Source organism: Ursus americanus, chromosome 9 (genome assembly GCF_024610735.1).
Source record: "Ursus americanus isolate L20-20 chromosome 9, mUrsAme1.1.p, whole genome shotgun sequence".
NCBI classification, from domain to species: Eukaryota; Metazoa; Chordata; class Mammalia; order Carnivora; family Ursidae; genus Ursus; species Ursus americanus.
Window position 1 is genome coordinate 42,339,313 of NC_142135.1, and position 17,137 is coordinate 42,356,449.

At 39.8% G+C, this 17,137-nt stretch overlaps 1 protein-coding gene across 2 annotated transcripts in view; it reads left to right on the plus strand.

Moving 5' to 3' along the window:
• RUNX1T1 (RUNX1 partner transcriptional co-repressor 1) overlaps window positions 1–17,137 on the plus strand; it is a 135,558-nt gene that overhangs the window by 18,447 nt on the left and 99,974 nt on the right. Inside the window, exon 2 of one of the 2 annotated variants that reach the window (XM_045805983.2) lies at window positions 7,698–7,870. The exons of the other annotated variant lie outside the window; for it this stretch is intronic. Within the exon in view, the coding sequence (XP_045661939.1) occupies window positions 7,783–7,870 (88 nt within the window). The 5' untranslated portion in view covers window positions 7,698–7,782. The remainder of the gene's footprint in view (window positions 1–7,697; window positions 7,871–17,137) is intronic. 2 annotated transcript variants of the gene reach the window in all.

Below are 17,137 nucleotides of genomic sequence, written 5' to 3' on the forward strand. Positions count from 1 at the left end.
CAGGGGGCAGAACAGTGTGTATAATATGCTACATTTGTCCAGAAAGATAGGTATACACTTCTACTTATGAAGATATGTCCAAGCATCTGACCATAGTAGTTACTTTGGCGAAGAAAGTGGAGGCTGGGCCTTGGTGGTTACAAGACTTGTTGAATGTCACCTTGGTCCTCTGAGCCTTTTTGCAAATCTTGTACCTGTTTCACTCACTGTAAAGTTAGAGACTTCAGCATCAGGCTGGGACTAACTGGTTCTGGGACTCTGCCCTTCGGGGGCAGAGTGATGCTTCTCTCCTCCCTGCCAAAGGCAGTGTGCAGTGTAGAGGGGAAGGGGCCTAACTCCCAAGTACTGTACTCCTTGTTCAGTCTGCTTCTACTCTGCCTGTTCATCTGGAACTCATTCTCATCTGGATAATCATGGCATGACCTCATAGGCTGTCAGGAGAATTCCAAGAGGTGATATGTATGGAGTATAACCATTAATGAAGTCTTGCTTATTCTTAGACTCTGACTTGACCACTCTGGAACCACCCACCACTCTTCTAGAAACCCCCTGTAGGACCTGCTCTTCTCTCTAGATGTTCACTCTGTCACCTTCATTCAGCAAATACTTAATGGAGAGTCTGGCCCTGTTTGATGTTCCCTTTCATTGTGCTCTCTTATGGAATGTACAGTTTATTGCTGCGTTAGTTTGGCTTGTAAGTTTCAGCAACCAAAAACCAGAACCAAAACAAAACAAACCCCAGGTGCACCCATCACCTCCAGGCAAACTGTGAAGGGGTCAAATCACTTGCATATTCATATATGCACATCTTTACCTGTTTTATTTTACTTCTTTACCCTGAAGTTCACAAATGTGCTTTTTGTAAAGGATGAGCTCCCTGAAATTGTAAGGAAAAATATTGTGTGTATAGACATTTATGAGCTGGAGCTGTCCCTTTGAGCAGGGGCCCAACAGGGCTAAAAAACGTGTTAGTGTCTCCGAGCTTCTCCTCTCCCAGATGCCCCCAGGTTATCCCTTAGTTGCCAGGGGCTGTCTTCTGTCCTTTGGTGGCCCAGGTTTGTTTTCTGGCCAGATTCACAGACTGAGCACTTTCCCCCCAGTAACCTCTCCACCCGCTTCCCCCGTCTTCTCTTTCCTGTCATTGTATGGGATCCCAGCCTCTCTGCTGCTTGATGAACTAGGCTTAGAACCAGGGAAGGTACTGGGTAGTATGACAGATCCATCACCCCCCCAGGATTCTGGGACTCTGAATGTGGAAGTGAGTGAAAAGTGTCACTTTCTCCTTCCAGCTCACATTTCCATTTTCGGAAGAGCAGCCTTCAGTTTCGTAATGCAGGTGGCAGAGCAGTTTCAGACATATGCATGGGGAGGAGACACATTGGGGGTCTTCTCGGAGTGCGGTTCACAGATTGTCTTAATTAAACCTCCCCTGGAAGGGAACTCATTTTGTAAATCACTCGGAGAGTTTTCTTCACTTGTCGGCGGTCACTCTGCGTGAGTGCTGGGGCAGGGTCCCAACCTAGGTTCTCTGACTCCCAGGCTCCTCTGTTCTAGAACTCACTACCGTTCTCCTGAAGTCTTCAAATCCTACCACCTAGGAATTTCCCTCGTGAACAGGGCCAACCACAGAGACTGCAGGTGGGAATTATACTAAAGTTAAAATGGAAAATTATCAGGACTTGTGACTGCACTCAGGAAAGTTACTGTTTAGAGTATAAACATTACCACAGTTTTGTTAAGTTTCAGAGGCAGAGGAGGGGGCCGGGTAGGCAGGCAAGAGAGGGAAGAAGTCGAGAGAGATGGCCCCCAGACCATGTCTGCGGCTGAGGATTGTAGATCTCTCTGAGATGTGTGACCTTCCACTGTGAATGCAGATACCTTTCAGAGTTCCATTTTTCTTTCATGTGGAAATTGCCAGCACGGGATAGATGCCTTTATTTGGAGAAATCAGTCTTGGGAAATAATTGGTTCTCTCTTCTCTTATGCCCCAGAGATAATCTTCCACAGATGAAATTAGAGGAATAAAAAAAAAAAAATTTAAATCACAAAAAATGAGTTTGTGGTATTTTTTCCTTTTTACTGCAAAATGTTTTAGGACCTGTGGTTTAGTTCCACATATTTTGGAACTGTTGACTGATCATAAATATTTTTTATCACTATGCGTACAGTAGTGACTTTCAAAAAGGAAAAGTTATGATTGTACTAGGTCATTTTTGAGTAGTGACCTAATGCTTTTATTTTAATGCTTTAAACCATAATATTAACATAGGTATTACCAGCTTTCTACTATCGAATGATAGGATCTGAGCCCGTGGGATAAAACAGTGCTTACACTAGGGGCCCTAAGATACGCGCTTTATAAGTATTCTCTCTTATCTTCATATCACCCTGGTAAGTTAGGTATTACTATCCTACTTTAGAGATTTACATCTGAAGCTTAGAGAGGTTAAGTGACTTGTCCAAGGTCAAATAGCTGATAAGTAAGTGTAAAAGCTGAGATTCCAGCCCACCAGAACATGCATGAAGTGGGCTCCTAAGTGGTCAGTATGTGTGGGTCACAGTCATTTTAGGACGTTTTGTTTTATTGGAAATTAAATTATATCTGTAACAGAGGAGATACTTAAAGAGCTTCCTACTATTTAAAATGGCCTGGTTGGTTAACTCATGGGTCATCTTGCATTGCCGATTTGACTAAAAAGCAAATCATAGACTTGTCACCTGCTTTCTGGATGAATTTATGCCATAAAGTAATATTTGAAGGAATTTAAAATAATGCTCTATCACCGTAAGAGAAAAGGGGCTTGAAGAAAGGCTAGATAGTAGGTGATTGTCACTTCATTCAGTATCGGCTGAGTGAACACCTTTGGTGAGCCAGGCACTGTGCTAGGCACTGGGTTTGAAGACTGTTGAATAAACATGGCCCCCTTCCCTCGTGGCCCTTGCGGTAGAGTGAGTAAAGTGCAGCAGGTAGGTCTGAAGGCATAAAGGGAGAGAATAAGGTGAGATCATTTTCTTACAACAGGAAACTCAATTGGGAAACACAGGAGATAAGCCTATGTGTCTGAGCCACTGCAGTGCGTTTACTCCTATAGGTTGTATGGACTCGGTATGCTGCAGTTCTTCTTTTTCTTCTTTTTTTAATAGTTATTTATTATTTATTAATTTTATTTATTTATTTATGATATGTTCGTCACCGTACAGTACGTCATTAGTTGTTGATGTAGTGTTCCATGCTTCATTGTTTGCGTATAACTCCCAGTGCTGCAGTTCTTAATCATGTGTCCTGCTGCTCATTGCCTCATAGCCCACGATGCCCTGGGTGATTCCCATAGAGGCCTGTGTATGTACAGTACTGGTGGGAATGGGCTTGGGTGAACAAGGTCTGGAAGGTAAAGGCTGCCCAGCCTGATATGGATCATAAATGCCATTACAATTTAAAGAAGAGAAAGTGATCATGGGCCCAGGAATGGTCAGGGAAAGGTCTGTGAAGGCCGGAGTGATTGAGTCAGGCTTTATAGCATTTTAGTAGGTGGATTTCATTTGTTTTATTCTCTCTCTTTGGGCTACTACTATGTGCCAAGTACAGTTTTAAGTATGGGGGATAGAGTAAACAGCAAAACAGACAAGACCACCGCTCTCCTAGAGCTCACAGTTTAAGAATGGGGGAGGAAGACAGATAATAAAGACGTTAATAAGATTATTCCACTTGGTGTTAAATGCAACGATGACAATTAAAAGTCCGTGATAGAATGATGAGGGTGCTAGTGGTGTTGGTGAGACTTTGTTTTGGATGGTTGGAAATTCATCTCTGAAGGAGGCTGTATATACTTGAACGACCCCTGAGTCTGAGAAGGAGATGGGCATGCAGCAGTCTCTGGGAAGAGGCCTGAGGTTGATGGACAAAGCCATAAAGATGAGATGATGCATTCTGTGGGTGGGGGGTGGGGAGGAACGGGGAGGAGGGGTTATCCAGCAAGGAACTCCACCCTGGAAGGGCATGGTCGGAACAGAGGCTGAAAAGTGCCAAACGACAGAGGGTCTTGAGTATCCAAATGGCACAAGACTGAGGCCCATGTGTTTCTGTGCATGTATCAGGCGATGAGTAGTTAAGAGAGAGGAGGAGAACCTGGATGAGTTTGTCATGGAAGGTTAAGGAAGCCTGTGTAGCTGAGATATTGAAGTTGAGTTCATGTGACCTATGATGAGGGACACCCAAATAACATAATGTCCCAATCACTTCCTGTTGGAAATGGAGCGTCATCCTGAAGTGTGGCATGCATGGTGCTTGGTTGACTACTTCAGATCAGGGGGGTGCAGGAGGATGGTCCTACCGATGAGGTGATGGAGGTTTTGACTAAGGTAAGCTCCAGTCCAGTGTCAGGCACTGTACTTATTACAGTGGTATTTTCTAAGTCAGAGATGATATATAACAGGTTCCTTTTGTGATGGTTCCCCTCGGAATACAAAACTAATTGTATTTTTATTAATGTAAAGGAGCAGCAGTCTTTATTGCTGTAAAATGCTTATGAAAGGAAAGAGAGAAGTTAAGGTCTGATTCAATCCAGGTCGATAAAGAAGCGTGTTTAAAAAGGTTCATTTGTGGAATAACTATACGTATATTATTGACTAAAGGAAAACTTACCCCAAATGTTGATCTAATTCTCTAGCGAAATGTGTTTAGGCAGCGCAGGGATTCCTGGCGGGGACTGAGAAACTCCCTAACGGGGGGCTGCACTTAGTCTCTTTTGAGGTTGATTCGGATGTGTGCAGTCTTTACATCCTATTAAATTTTTGAAAGATAAACTGATACAAGAATGATTTGCCAAGGCTAGCAACTCTTCCTTTTAAAACCTTGGCTCAGTGTACACATTGAAGGGATGGGGGAGTAAGATAAAAGCATTATAAATATGAGGTTAACTGAATTCAAATAGAAGGTTCTCTCAAGTTATTGCATTCCTTAGAAAATAAATACATTGCGCATATGGTTAAGATTGATCAAAAAAGTATTCTGTATGCCAGTGATTACATTCCCATCTGTGATTAAGGTTTTCTGCCTGCATCTGGTTTTCACATTATATTTCTGTAACAAGAATCCTTTATGTAGCAGAGTTCACTTTCTGTATTTTCTATTAGCGGCAGCTTGAACTACTGCACGGATCGCAGATTTACACATGTGGTTTTCATTACTTCATACCATTGAGAAAAAGTAATATTTGTTTGGGAATGTATGTTTTCCACAATTTCCATGGTAATACAACATGTTGAGCCTTTTTAATAACACTCTTGTAGAACTACAAATTGTTTGAGGCGTTCTACTCTTGGTGGAGTTTAGCTTTTAAACTTTTCTCGGTATATGTTCCCCTCATCATGTTGTTTAACAAATTGGAGAGCTGAGGATCTGAACAAAGCAATTATTAGAGAGATATTTTACTCTCATTTTCAGGGGATACAGACTTTAGTGTGGAATATGTATCCCAGCTATCTGGATGTATATTTCAGAGAGTTCAGTCCCATTACTTTATTATTATTTTATTTTGGAAGACCATTTAATGCGTTGGATGTATAAAACACAAACTTAATACTCCAAAGTCATTGTTTTAATAAAATTTATATATTAGCTTCTGCTTCTTTTTTTGGGGGGGGCATTCTATTGATTGTAATACGGTATTTCATATGTAAAATAGTTCAGTGGGGAAAACCCTCATGGGTAACTTTAGGTTCGCATTATATATTATTTGAATATGTATCTCTATGCCGTGTTAACATTTAAGAATTTATAACCATGCACATTTAAAATATTTTGTCACAGTACCTTCCTGCCAACTCTTCTCCATTCACTTCAGAATATTCTGATTAAAATAGACACCAGTTAAAAAGTGAAATAGTATATTCTGCATGGGGAAGGGGAGTCATTTATAACTGAGAAATTTATCTTTCAAAGGAAGTTTATCCACATTGTAATTTTATGTGCCTCAAAACTGAGATCTTCTACACCATTTTTATTAACAAATCTAGACTTGGGCACTCTTTAGCAGCCTTGAGAAGGAAGAAATAGACTTAGACTCTAGGGGATTTGTCTGTGCTTTGCCTCTTTCATTTGTTCAGTGGAGATACTAACTATGGCCCTCGCTGGCATGATCCACTTTTATCGGTTTCTCTGATGTCTTTTGGTGGTGGTTGCTGAAGCACAAGATATTACAAAATGTCATTGGATCTAAGAAAAATTTCTATTTTCTCCTTTTCCCCCATAATATTTGTTTATTCTCTATTTATAACATGTTTTTTTACCTTAGTATAGAAACATTGGAAGTAGGATTGTGTAGAAAATTACCCCTATTTCCATCGTCCAGAAGTAAAAATTTGACACCTAGATGTATTTACTTCGTCTCCCTTCCTTGCACGCCACCTCACCTCTGCTGTTTGACGATTTGCATACGTGGTGCATGTATCTATGTATTTGGTCATTTTCTTATTGAAATTTTCGCTTTATCATTTGTTAGGTCACGTGGTAAACTAAATGTTCCCAAGTTTCCGCTGATTGTCTTTAGTGAGCTTTGCTGAGCTTCAAGGCAGTTTCAACTAAGAAATGCCTAGTACTGTATTTTTCCTAAACATCATTTATTGAATTTTTACCATAAGGTGAAACAACTGACTGCATGATACAGAATCATGTGGCCTATAAAGGGCATTGATTTTTTATTTATTTTTTTTAGTAAAATCTGCTTGTTTATATACATGAGAGTATATTCACCAATTTTAATTTCTAGGGAGTACTTTGGTTTCTTAAAAAAGTAATAGCAACAGCTTTAGTAATACTTCATGAGACTGCTTTTATAAATCTTTATTCCTTTGCATTTACTGAGTTCTTCCCTTATGTGCATATGATTGTGCTTGAGTTATAGTTCATAAATTATAAGAACTAAGTAATGATACCTTTTTCTACTCATAGTAGTGATAGTAATAGTGGGTGAGTAATAGGCACTCAATAAATATTTGAGAATAGATGAATGAATGAATTCTGAAGCTGCCAACTCTAGCAGGAAAAATGAGAAAATTTGGATTGCTTTAGAGAAAAAGAGAAAGTAGAAGAAGTTTGTTGATTTGGTAAAATGATTCACCAATAATTGTTGTTACTAGCATTTTAAAAGTAGTTGACTCCATAGATTATTTGTGACTATTATCAGTTGTTTTAGACGATTTTAGCTAATAATGGCAATGTTTGAATTTCAGAATGGTGAAGCACTTATGGACACCACTTTGTTTTGAAGTATAATTTAACTTGCATGTAAAATTCCATAAAATAAACATGTAATGTTTCAAAGCATTTTCTGAAGAAACCATAATATCTGACAGATTATTTAATTTTTTATTGAACAAGGTAAAAGCTAACACATTCTTTTAAGGTATTGATGTACATATGTTTTAAACCAATTTAAAGGAAGAGGAATTCTCAGGTTCAGAATGTGTCTAGCTTTGAGTCAGATGACTGGAGAATTAAGAGTCCTTTAGAGCATGACCTTATAGGAACTGAGAAAATGGGGATTGTCTTGGATTCTTCTAAAATTTAGAAGAGCTTGTGTCTGTTTCTTAATACAAAAAAACCAAAACTGGTCTAGTATTATCATGTAAGTGGATGGTGTGATACTTCAGACTGGTTGTGATATATGCGTTTTTTTTCCCTTTGTTGTTGTCAATAGAAAAGATTGATCTCTGGGCTGGTGAACATAATATCTGTCCCAGTCAGAAAAGGAGAGAGGAAATTAGCAGAGCGATTGGTGGAGAATGATATCTGTCAAAAGAAACACTTGGAGAGCACTGAGTTTAGTAATAGGTGACTGCCGGAAAAAAGGGAACTTTGAATATTGTCAAGGTAAGGAACAGACAAATATTTTGATTTTGCAATTTACTTACAAAAAAAGAAATTTATTCTATTTTCCCAATAAATTATAATTGTGAAGATTTTTTTCTTTTTCTTATTTCTTCTAGTGCCTGTTAATAAAGAATTTGTATTCTATATATTTTTTAAAAAATTGTCTTTGAAGTCTTGGGGTGTGGGATTGGGTGGGGATCAATCAGCCTGTTTGTGGGAGCCCTTGTTTGATAGCTTTGGGTCTGAAGAGCTCAAATGATCAAGTACCAAATTTTTTTCCCACCCTCTTCTTGTTGCAGTACTTCTTGCCATGTTTCATAATACATCTGTTATAAGCTGAGCAATACTTGGAGTTAAACAGTAAAAGCTATGCCATGATTTCTGTGTTTATTGTAACTTGAGATGGTGTTTTCTGAAACAGTTTGTTGACTAAAGAGGGGGAAGAAAGTGCTTTTCAATTTATTATTTCTTCTGATTGATTTGGATTTTTTTTTTTTTAACTTTTACATGAATGTTATTTCCTAAGCAGAATTCATGGCCATGGGCACATTAAAAAAAAAAAAAAATCTAGCTTTAGGAAAACGGCAACTCTCAACTAAGTATATTATTACCATTTGGCAAGAGACTTCTTAAAGCCCGCAACATTTCAAAATTGAGGAGAACCCTGAATTATGGGTTCCAGAGAGTTGATGCCTCCTGTAGCCAGCTCAGTTTTACGTTTAGTGGGCTTGTGCAGAAGCACAGACGATTAAGGATAAATGGTGCCAGGAAAAAGTTGAGAGTTAACACAGATGTTGTGTAATACTGGTTGGCACTCGAGTGATTGGGAAGGGATGTTTGAAGTTCTTTGACTGCCTGCCTGACTATGTGGAAAAGAGGGGTAGCAAAATATTTACCATCTGTGGCCATGGTTCTGGAAATATCGCTGCTGGTGCCCACCCCACACTATCTACTCTTGCAATTCCTACAAATACTTATTGGCTTGTTCTGTACGTTTCCAAGAAGGTGTTGGCAAATGAGGGTGTTTTTGTTTTTGTTTTTGAAAGACCATAGAAAATGAAATAATTTTCCGTATAATTACAGAATCCTTTGAGGTAGCCTAAATGATAATTTAGTTTCTCTGTGTTTCTCTTCCTTTCATTCCCCCTTCTTCATTTTAGGATGATCTTTTCCAGTAATTAGTGAGAGACAGACATTCAAGAGAGAAGGCAAGGAGTTCAGTTGGATTAAGTAGTTGAGCCATCGCTTAGCTCTGTTTCTATCTTCTTACCTTATGTACTATTGGTACTAAAAGTTAGTTTTTTGTGAGCTCGCATCTTGGTTGATTAGACTTCTGAAGTCTAAAAATAGAAAGAAAGGGGTCACTGTCTTAAAGGAAACTAGTAATAATAATAGTAACAACAACAGCAGCAACCACTGCTGGGGAATTTGTTCCTTTTCATCTTCCATCAGAAGAAAGCACTTGTTTTAAAAGGGGATATAGCCGCTTTTTGCCTCCTGTGTCTCTATGGGGGCTCTTAACAATATGATAAAATCACCTCAGGTGCGGATTACAAATTGCAAAGGATATCGGGTTTAAAAACTCGAACATATGTTGCAGATCCAGAGGGTCCCCGTCTTCACCCTCCCCCAGCCCTTTACAGTCATATCCTCTTTGGTCGCGTGGGCTCTGTCTGGGGCCTGCTGGCGCTGAACCAGGGCAGCATGGAAGGTCCATATTGAAAGCAAAAATGCATGACAAAGACACACATTTTAAAATGACTTAATGCATGTTATTTGTTATCCTATGCAAATCCTGACTGGATGGCATCAGGTATCAGACACATGCTGAGCTCTTCCTCTCTGTCTTTCCTATCCATGTGTGTGTGCATCCATCCTGAAAAAAATGATGGGTGTACACATACACACACAATATTTATATATATTTTATATATTTTGTAACTGTTGGGATAGCTATTGGGTTTTCTTTATTTTTTATGTGGCACTGACACTTTTTCTTCTAGTTTTTTTTCTTCCTTTTTGTAATGGTAATACGTATATAGAAGTATAGGGTTCAGATTCAAGTTGACCTAAGAAGTAGAGAAGAACAGAAATCATATACTTTAAATTTGCAAACACCTGGAATCCATTGGGTTCCTGGGGTTGTAATTTGGAGACAGGAAAAGTAAAGAACAGTATGAAGTTGAACAGTCGGGGCTCTAAGTGAGAACGGCCTGAGGTGGCGCCAGAGAGTCTGGTCTGTGTGTTGAGTTTGTGGTGGTGGTGGTAGGGGGGAGGGTCAGGAGGAGACAGATCTCCTCCTTTTGGGGCTGGGGGAGGAGGGGAGCGGGAGCGATGTGGCGGGGACAGCCACCAGCTTAGGTAGAAGCTGGTAAAGGCAAAACACTGCTATGTTCCCCCCCCCCCCAGTGTTTTGAAGCATACCCAAAATCAGCATAAGGTTTGGTCCTCTAGAATGTGGTTTGAAGCCACAGTGCTTGCCTTTGTGAGGAGTGGGCGGATTGAGGACTGCTGGGAGTGCTTGCCCTTAGAAGCCACTAAGGGAAAATACTAAGAAGGGTCCAGTAGTTGTCATATTGAAAAAAATAATAATTAAAAAAAAGAGATCCTCATTAGCTGTCTAGAAGATGCAAGGAAGGGGAATGGCATGGGAGACAATTATGACAGAAGAAACTTCTTTTGCAGGGTGGTGTGTATTTGTGTTCATAGCATGGGGTGACATAGTGATGTAGTTCCAATTTATAGATACTGTATGGGTCTCAGGAGCTACATTTGTATTTTTAAAAAGGGTGACTTTTTTTTAAAAGTTCATTTAAATGGTGCTGTGCACCCTTCAATATTGGTTATCTTTATTAGGAAAAGAGGAAAGTTATTTTCTCAAGTAAAATTGCTGGTTTTTGAGAGCGTCTGCATTTATTTTTAGTTTTTCTTGGTCATGTTCGAGGGGTCTGATAGCATTAATGGGCTTTACCCCACATGGAGCTTTGAGCTTATTGTAACACTGCACACTGATCCCAGGTCAGTGTGATGCGTGAAATCAATTTATTTGAATCTCTTTGCCTCTATAGGAATTTGGCAGCATGCCAGTTGTTTTCATTTAATGTTCTTTGTGTTGAACACAGACAAGCAGGCATGCTTTTGTATTCTTCTCTCCTTTGGTCTCTGTCTCTTTCAGCCAATATTTTACTCTATGGATTTTGAGATGAAGGAAGAATATATTATTTATGTGATTCTAATCATTGCTTAATGTGTGTGTGTATGTGTGTGTGTTTGTATAAGTGTACCACTTTCATTTCTTTTGAGGGATATTTTTTTTATATTGCTGAGTTTTAATGGTGACTTTCTTTGTGTACAAATACAGTTTTTGAGATTTTTGAAGAAACATACCAAACCAGATCATAGGTGGTATTTACTTGCCATAATGCCCATTATCAAAACTGAAAAGAACAATATTAATTGTACAACAACAAATGTTTAATTTGTGAACTGGACTATCAAAATCATTTGTTGGGGAGCTTTTTTTTTTTTTGAATGTGCAGATTTACACTTTAATCAAGCACACAGGCTTAAAGAAAACAGGATTATTATTTGGGTATTATTTTCTTTGAATAACCCATCTTAATTAAGACACCAGTGTTTTGCACAGATTTGTTATATATGAATTTTTACGGAGTTCCTGCATTAGGTTAATTTTTTGCTTTTTAAAATTCGGAGCGGGGGGCGGGGGTCTAGTGACCAGGGAACAGCAACTGTACAGAGATATTTATTACAAATAGACTGAGACCTTTCTCTGGATGTTTTTGTAGGGAGGATTTGTTTCTGGGTCAGCTTTAGGAAGAGGTGGAGAAGGAAACGAGAGAGAGGGAGAGGAGAATGTTCTGTTGATGCCCCGGGCAGTTCTTGCGGAAGTTGATATGCAGAACCCTGGAGCCACAGCTTTAGGGTCAGGCTCATACCCAGAGCCCTGCTTCCTTGTTTAATTACCTGAAGAGCAAAACAGGCCGCCTGAGAGTGTGTGAAAACCCAGTATCTCTTGCAGCCGCCTGGCGTTCTGACATCCTGCAAGGCCAGCCCTGTCTGTCCGCCAGCGTCAGGCTGGCTCCCGCCCTGGGTTCCTTTCTTTCTGGAGGCATTGTGTGGAAGAGGGTTTGGTCAGGAATTTGAGGTTCCTGCCAGTGCTGTGTCCCTGCTCTCTCCTTCTGGACTACACTGACAGATACACTTCATTTTTTTTTTTTTTAATGGATTTAAAAGTCTGGCTCTTTCATTTTACACTCTGGCCTGGCTCTGAAACATTGTCTCTGTCAACGGCAGCAGATATTAACCAGTGGAGAACTGGTCTTAGTTAATGGGTTCTTGTTTTCCTAATTCCCGTTATATTGTGTCCTCCGTGGGTTGCCCTTTGAGGTCAGCCTGGGTAGTAGCCCAGTGTGGAACTAGTAGCTCAGAGGTGGTTTTGATGAGGCAGTTTTAGAACCTTAATCTGTCCACGAGAAGAGTCCGTCCTGAAGCGAAGGTGATGGAACTTTGAAGGTTGGGCTTTTTTCCTGTCCTTGGAACTGGAATACGGACTTGAGCATTTGCTGTGGGAAGAGCCACACCCTTTGATGAAGCTGGGGGTGGCGAGGAATAATATTTGGACAGCGATGTGTGGCCAATTTGAGGATAGCATAGGATAAATATTCTTCAGAATGCTTGGAGACGGAGCCATTCGGGAGATCCCCAGAGTATAACAAGATGTTATCTTACCAAGAGGAAATCCAGCAGGTTCTTTATCCACGGTGCGGGCTGATGAAATGTCCGCACGGTGGGTGGGTGGGGGAGCAAAGGTGGTGGTGGCGGTGGGGTTTCCTGCAGAAGGGAGGGGAAAGTGTGACTGCATGTGCAGTGATTCGGTTTTTCCAACTACTTCATGTGGATTCTGTCATGCAGACTTAAGGGCATTTACCCCGCGGATGCACATATGTGCGTTCCATTAATGTTGATGGGAGCTATGGGTAGATAAAGAGAGCAGCGCGTACCTTGGCTTTGCGCACCTGCACAGCTCCAGCGAATTGATTCCGTGCTTTGCAAAGAGGAAAGGAATTGGCCTTTGTAGGCAAGAGTTTGGTAGGGATGATTCTAAAAACTTCCTTTTGGTATTTATGGCAGTAATGGCACTATTTTATGTATTTCTATTCCACGCCAGTGAAAAGTATGTGCTCATTTAAATAATTGGATTAGCCCAGTGCATCTTGTGAGGGAGCTGGCATCACCGTGGTCTGTTAGGCACCAGCATGAACAGCTCTGCCGGAAGTGTTCTGTGTATCTTCGGGCATGTGCGTGTTTATTTATGTATCAGCCTGGCGCGTTTCTTTCAGAGTATTTCTCTTTTCAACATCAATGTAAATAGGAAAAAAGAAAATATATAAATATATTTTAAGCCGCAGTCGGCGTTCTTCACTGGTGTCCCCCTCCACGTGACAGACACGGGGTACCCCGCTTTCAAGCTCTAACTTTTTGGTAGTTCTGCCCCACTGGGGCTTTCTTGAATACAGGTAACATTAGTGCCATGTGTAGCATTCAGCCTTGGTAGCAGAAGGTGTATAATGTGAGAAAAGCTTGGAGGACTCTGAAAAGTGAACGGAGAAAGTTGTGGTTTGCAGGTGGTGTCAGGAATTACAGAAGAAAATGTGAACAAGAAAGCTGGGTTGGTGCCTTGCACTGAGTGTGCCCAGTAAGTGTGGAGTGAAATGGCAAGAAAAAAAGTAGATCTGGGGAAAATGAAAATGGGAAGAGGTGAATACCTCTAGAAAAAAGAAGGGAAAAAACCATATTCTATTAGAAACTGTGGGCTGTGTCAGGAGTGAAAACAAGACGTTGTGATACAATGGATAAAAAAGTCACAGTATGCCAAAATTTTAATAAGATTTCGGTGTCTACAATTAAGAATACACTTAATAAAAAGTCAGAGTGAGAAGTTAAATTTCCATACAGAGTAAAGGAATTGAGCTGAGGTTTATAGGTTTTAACCACGATTCAGTGTATTTAGGAACAGACAGCATAAATTCTGTTCTGCGTGGTCCTGTGTGGAGAAGGGGCATGCGTGATGAAAGCCAGTAGGGTCAGAGCAAAACGTCGATTCAAAAATTTACCTTGGTGAAAAAGCAGATATACTGTGCTGGGTATTATTTGAACAAATAAAGCGGTTTTGGAATGAAAATTTGTAATGGAATCCATGGTAGCTGAAAATCGTTTTTGAGTGCATTTGACTTTGTTTACAAATGTGGCAAATTGGTGCGTGTGCATAGATTTTGATAATTTGAATGTGGAGAGAGAGAAGTGGAGAGTTTGTTAGAGGTTAAAAAAAAAAAAAAGTCCTGTGAAAAAAGAACATGAAAAAATTCTGGGACCTTTTTTTTTTTATTGCTGTGTATTTGCTCCACCTGGTGGATTTTGTTGAAAGTGTTTTAATCCATGTTAATGAAAAGGATACCCTTTATAGTTTATAGGAAGATGAATCTTTTGTTTTATTTTTGTTGTGTAAAATGGTTTAATTCCTGCCTGGGTCAAAACACTTATCTGTCTTTTGTTCAGTTCTTTCAGTGCATTGAAAGTAATAGTTATTGTTTTTTTTTTTCTGGTTCAAAATGTAATATATGCTCATTTTAGGAGATTTGGAAAACAGAAAAATTTAAAAAGGAAAATAAACATGATTTGTAATTTCACCATCCAGAATCATTGCATTGTTTTTAAGAATAGATGTTATCAGAAGAGAAGCAATTTGCATTTACATTTATCTAAAGATATGTGGAGTTGTTAAATATTATGCCAAAGTATGATGATGATGTGATTATAATTATTTTTGGACAAATGCTGCCCTTAGAATTCCCAGGCCCCCAAAAAGTCAGTGTTTAGCAGGAAGTGCTTTTATTAAGCTGCACGTCCACAGAAGGCAAAGGTAGTAGAGATTCAGGGTGCCTCGTGAATTTGTAGGGCTGCTCATAGGGGTGGTGAGATCTGTTGTTCCCTGGGCTTACACAGATTGCTTTCTTTGGAAATCTTAAGGATTCAGTTGTGCTTTGATCATCTTATTGTTTTCCTTAGGTTATTCTTTTTTTCTCCTTTAGACTCTAACAGCTCTGTAACAGAAGGTGAAGTTTTGAAAACAGTGTCTCCATATGCAAGGGATTTGGAGACCTTTTTATTGTCTTTAAAATTGTCATTCATAGTCCTCATTAGCATTTATTGTTGCAAGCGTACAAGCAGAAAATGTGAAATTGGTATGTCATGAATAGCCCCACAGAGCTCTCGAGCCCTCCGATTTTGCCTGCAGTGTGGTGTGGGCTGGGCTTTGAGGGAAAGCTGTCCAGATGGCTGCCTGCACAGAGCAGAGCTGCAGGTTTTTGTCTCGGTGCTGAGAGGAGGGAAAGTTCATTGGAGCATACGCCATAACCCTTGCGTTTTAACAAAACTAACTCGCCATTAGTCAGGATGGGGAGGTGGTGACATTGAAACAAAGGTTTTCCATATAGTGTTACAGTCCTTGTCAAATGGATAAGGGGTAAGGGATGGGTAGTTAGGGTGTCTTCTCTGTTAGCTGAGTGATTCTGGTAATTATAAAAAAAATTGGAGGAAAGTATAAATGGTAACCTATTTGCAGATTTGCATGCAAGTGTGTACTTTCTAAGATTGATGGCTTTTATATGAAAATGCTGCTATTTGAAAAGGCAGAGTTAATATAGCTAGTGTTCAGCCTTGTGGGTTACTAAGGAAGTGTTTTTCTTCAAAAATTTTAAAAATAATTTAACCCCTTGCTGGTGCCTATGGAGTAATTTGTATTTAACGATATTAGTTAGGTTTGAAGTTCGCATTTCAATAATAGAGCATTCAGTCAGTGCAAGTGCTGAGTCTATGGTAGCATTTCAGCCTGTTTTTGAATATTTGGTATCAAAAGTCAAAAGTTGTTGGTAGAAAAGAATGACAATATATTGTGATGTTTTAAAGGCATTGGCCCTGTCAGAAACAATTTATAATGATTACAAATATAAACTTTATTTCTAGCAAGTGATGTTTTATCTTAAACAGATTTCAGTTTGCAGAAACACACATACATGTGCCCCACACACTTCAGTTACTAATACATATCTTCTCATTCCTCTGTAGAGAATACTTTACCTCACCCAGAGTTAAGAATGAAATACATTGGGGCAACCCTCTCGGGTCCCCTCCCTCCTCAGGAACTTTGTACTATCACTCTGCTATCGCTCAAAAAAACCTTGCTTTGCATCCCACCAAGAAAGAAAGAAAGAGAGGGAGGGAGGGAGGGAGGGAGGGAGGAAGGAAGGAAGGAAGGAAAAAGAAAAAAAGGCATCAAATACATTGCTTGAAAAATTGGAATGATATAGGTAATATTTTATTCTATAGACATCGAAGATGGGGGAAAAAGCCCCATAGAAACTGTTTGGCTTATCAGTTTAGGAAATCACTATTATTTAAAAATACATTATGATCGGAATGTTCAAATTACAGTTTTAGTGCACATTGTTAACTCACTCGAACTGATGGAGATAACAAAAATCAAAGTGACCCGAGTCCTTGAGTTTGACATGTCATGGGTGAAGGAAAGGGGTCATGACTTCTAGTTCTCGACCTGCCACTTGCCCTAGTAGATAAGGATTTCTCGACAGACCATGCAGCGTGTTCTCTATGGGACACTGTGTTGTATGGTGCTTTGCTGTCTGCTTGCAAATGATTCAAGCAGTGAAGCTTTTCTGCTTCTGTGATGTCTGTTATAATCACCTATTAAGACAAGCCTCCTCTATCCAGCATGCTTTCTTTTGCTTGATTCCATCTTACTGCTAGCACTTAGGCCCTCTTGGACAGCCCTAAATAACCCTTTGACCCCATGATGTTTGTACACCCTTCAGATTCTTAAGATGGTAGTCATGTCCCCTGTTCCTTTGTCATTTAAGTAAAGTTCTTGCGAGCTCCTCTGTGGGCTGGCTGGGAGCTGAGGCGCAAATGCTTGCCAGTCATTTCCCCAAAAGGAAATATTTGAGGGAAATAGCGTGAATGTAGCTGGCTGTTTACAACAGACGTTTATATAAAGGAGTTAAAGTGACAGCTAAGCTCTTACCTTTATGCAATACTTCAGTGAACTTTTTAACTTAATTTTTTTTTTCCTACTCCACTCATTTCTTTGTCATTGGCTGCATCTTATGTTGTAGCCCAAGTAAAACACAAACCAGTTGTTTCTCTGGCAGACAAAGTATAATTGGATTTACC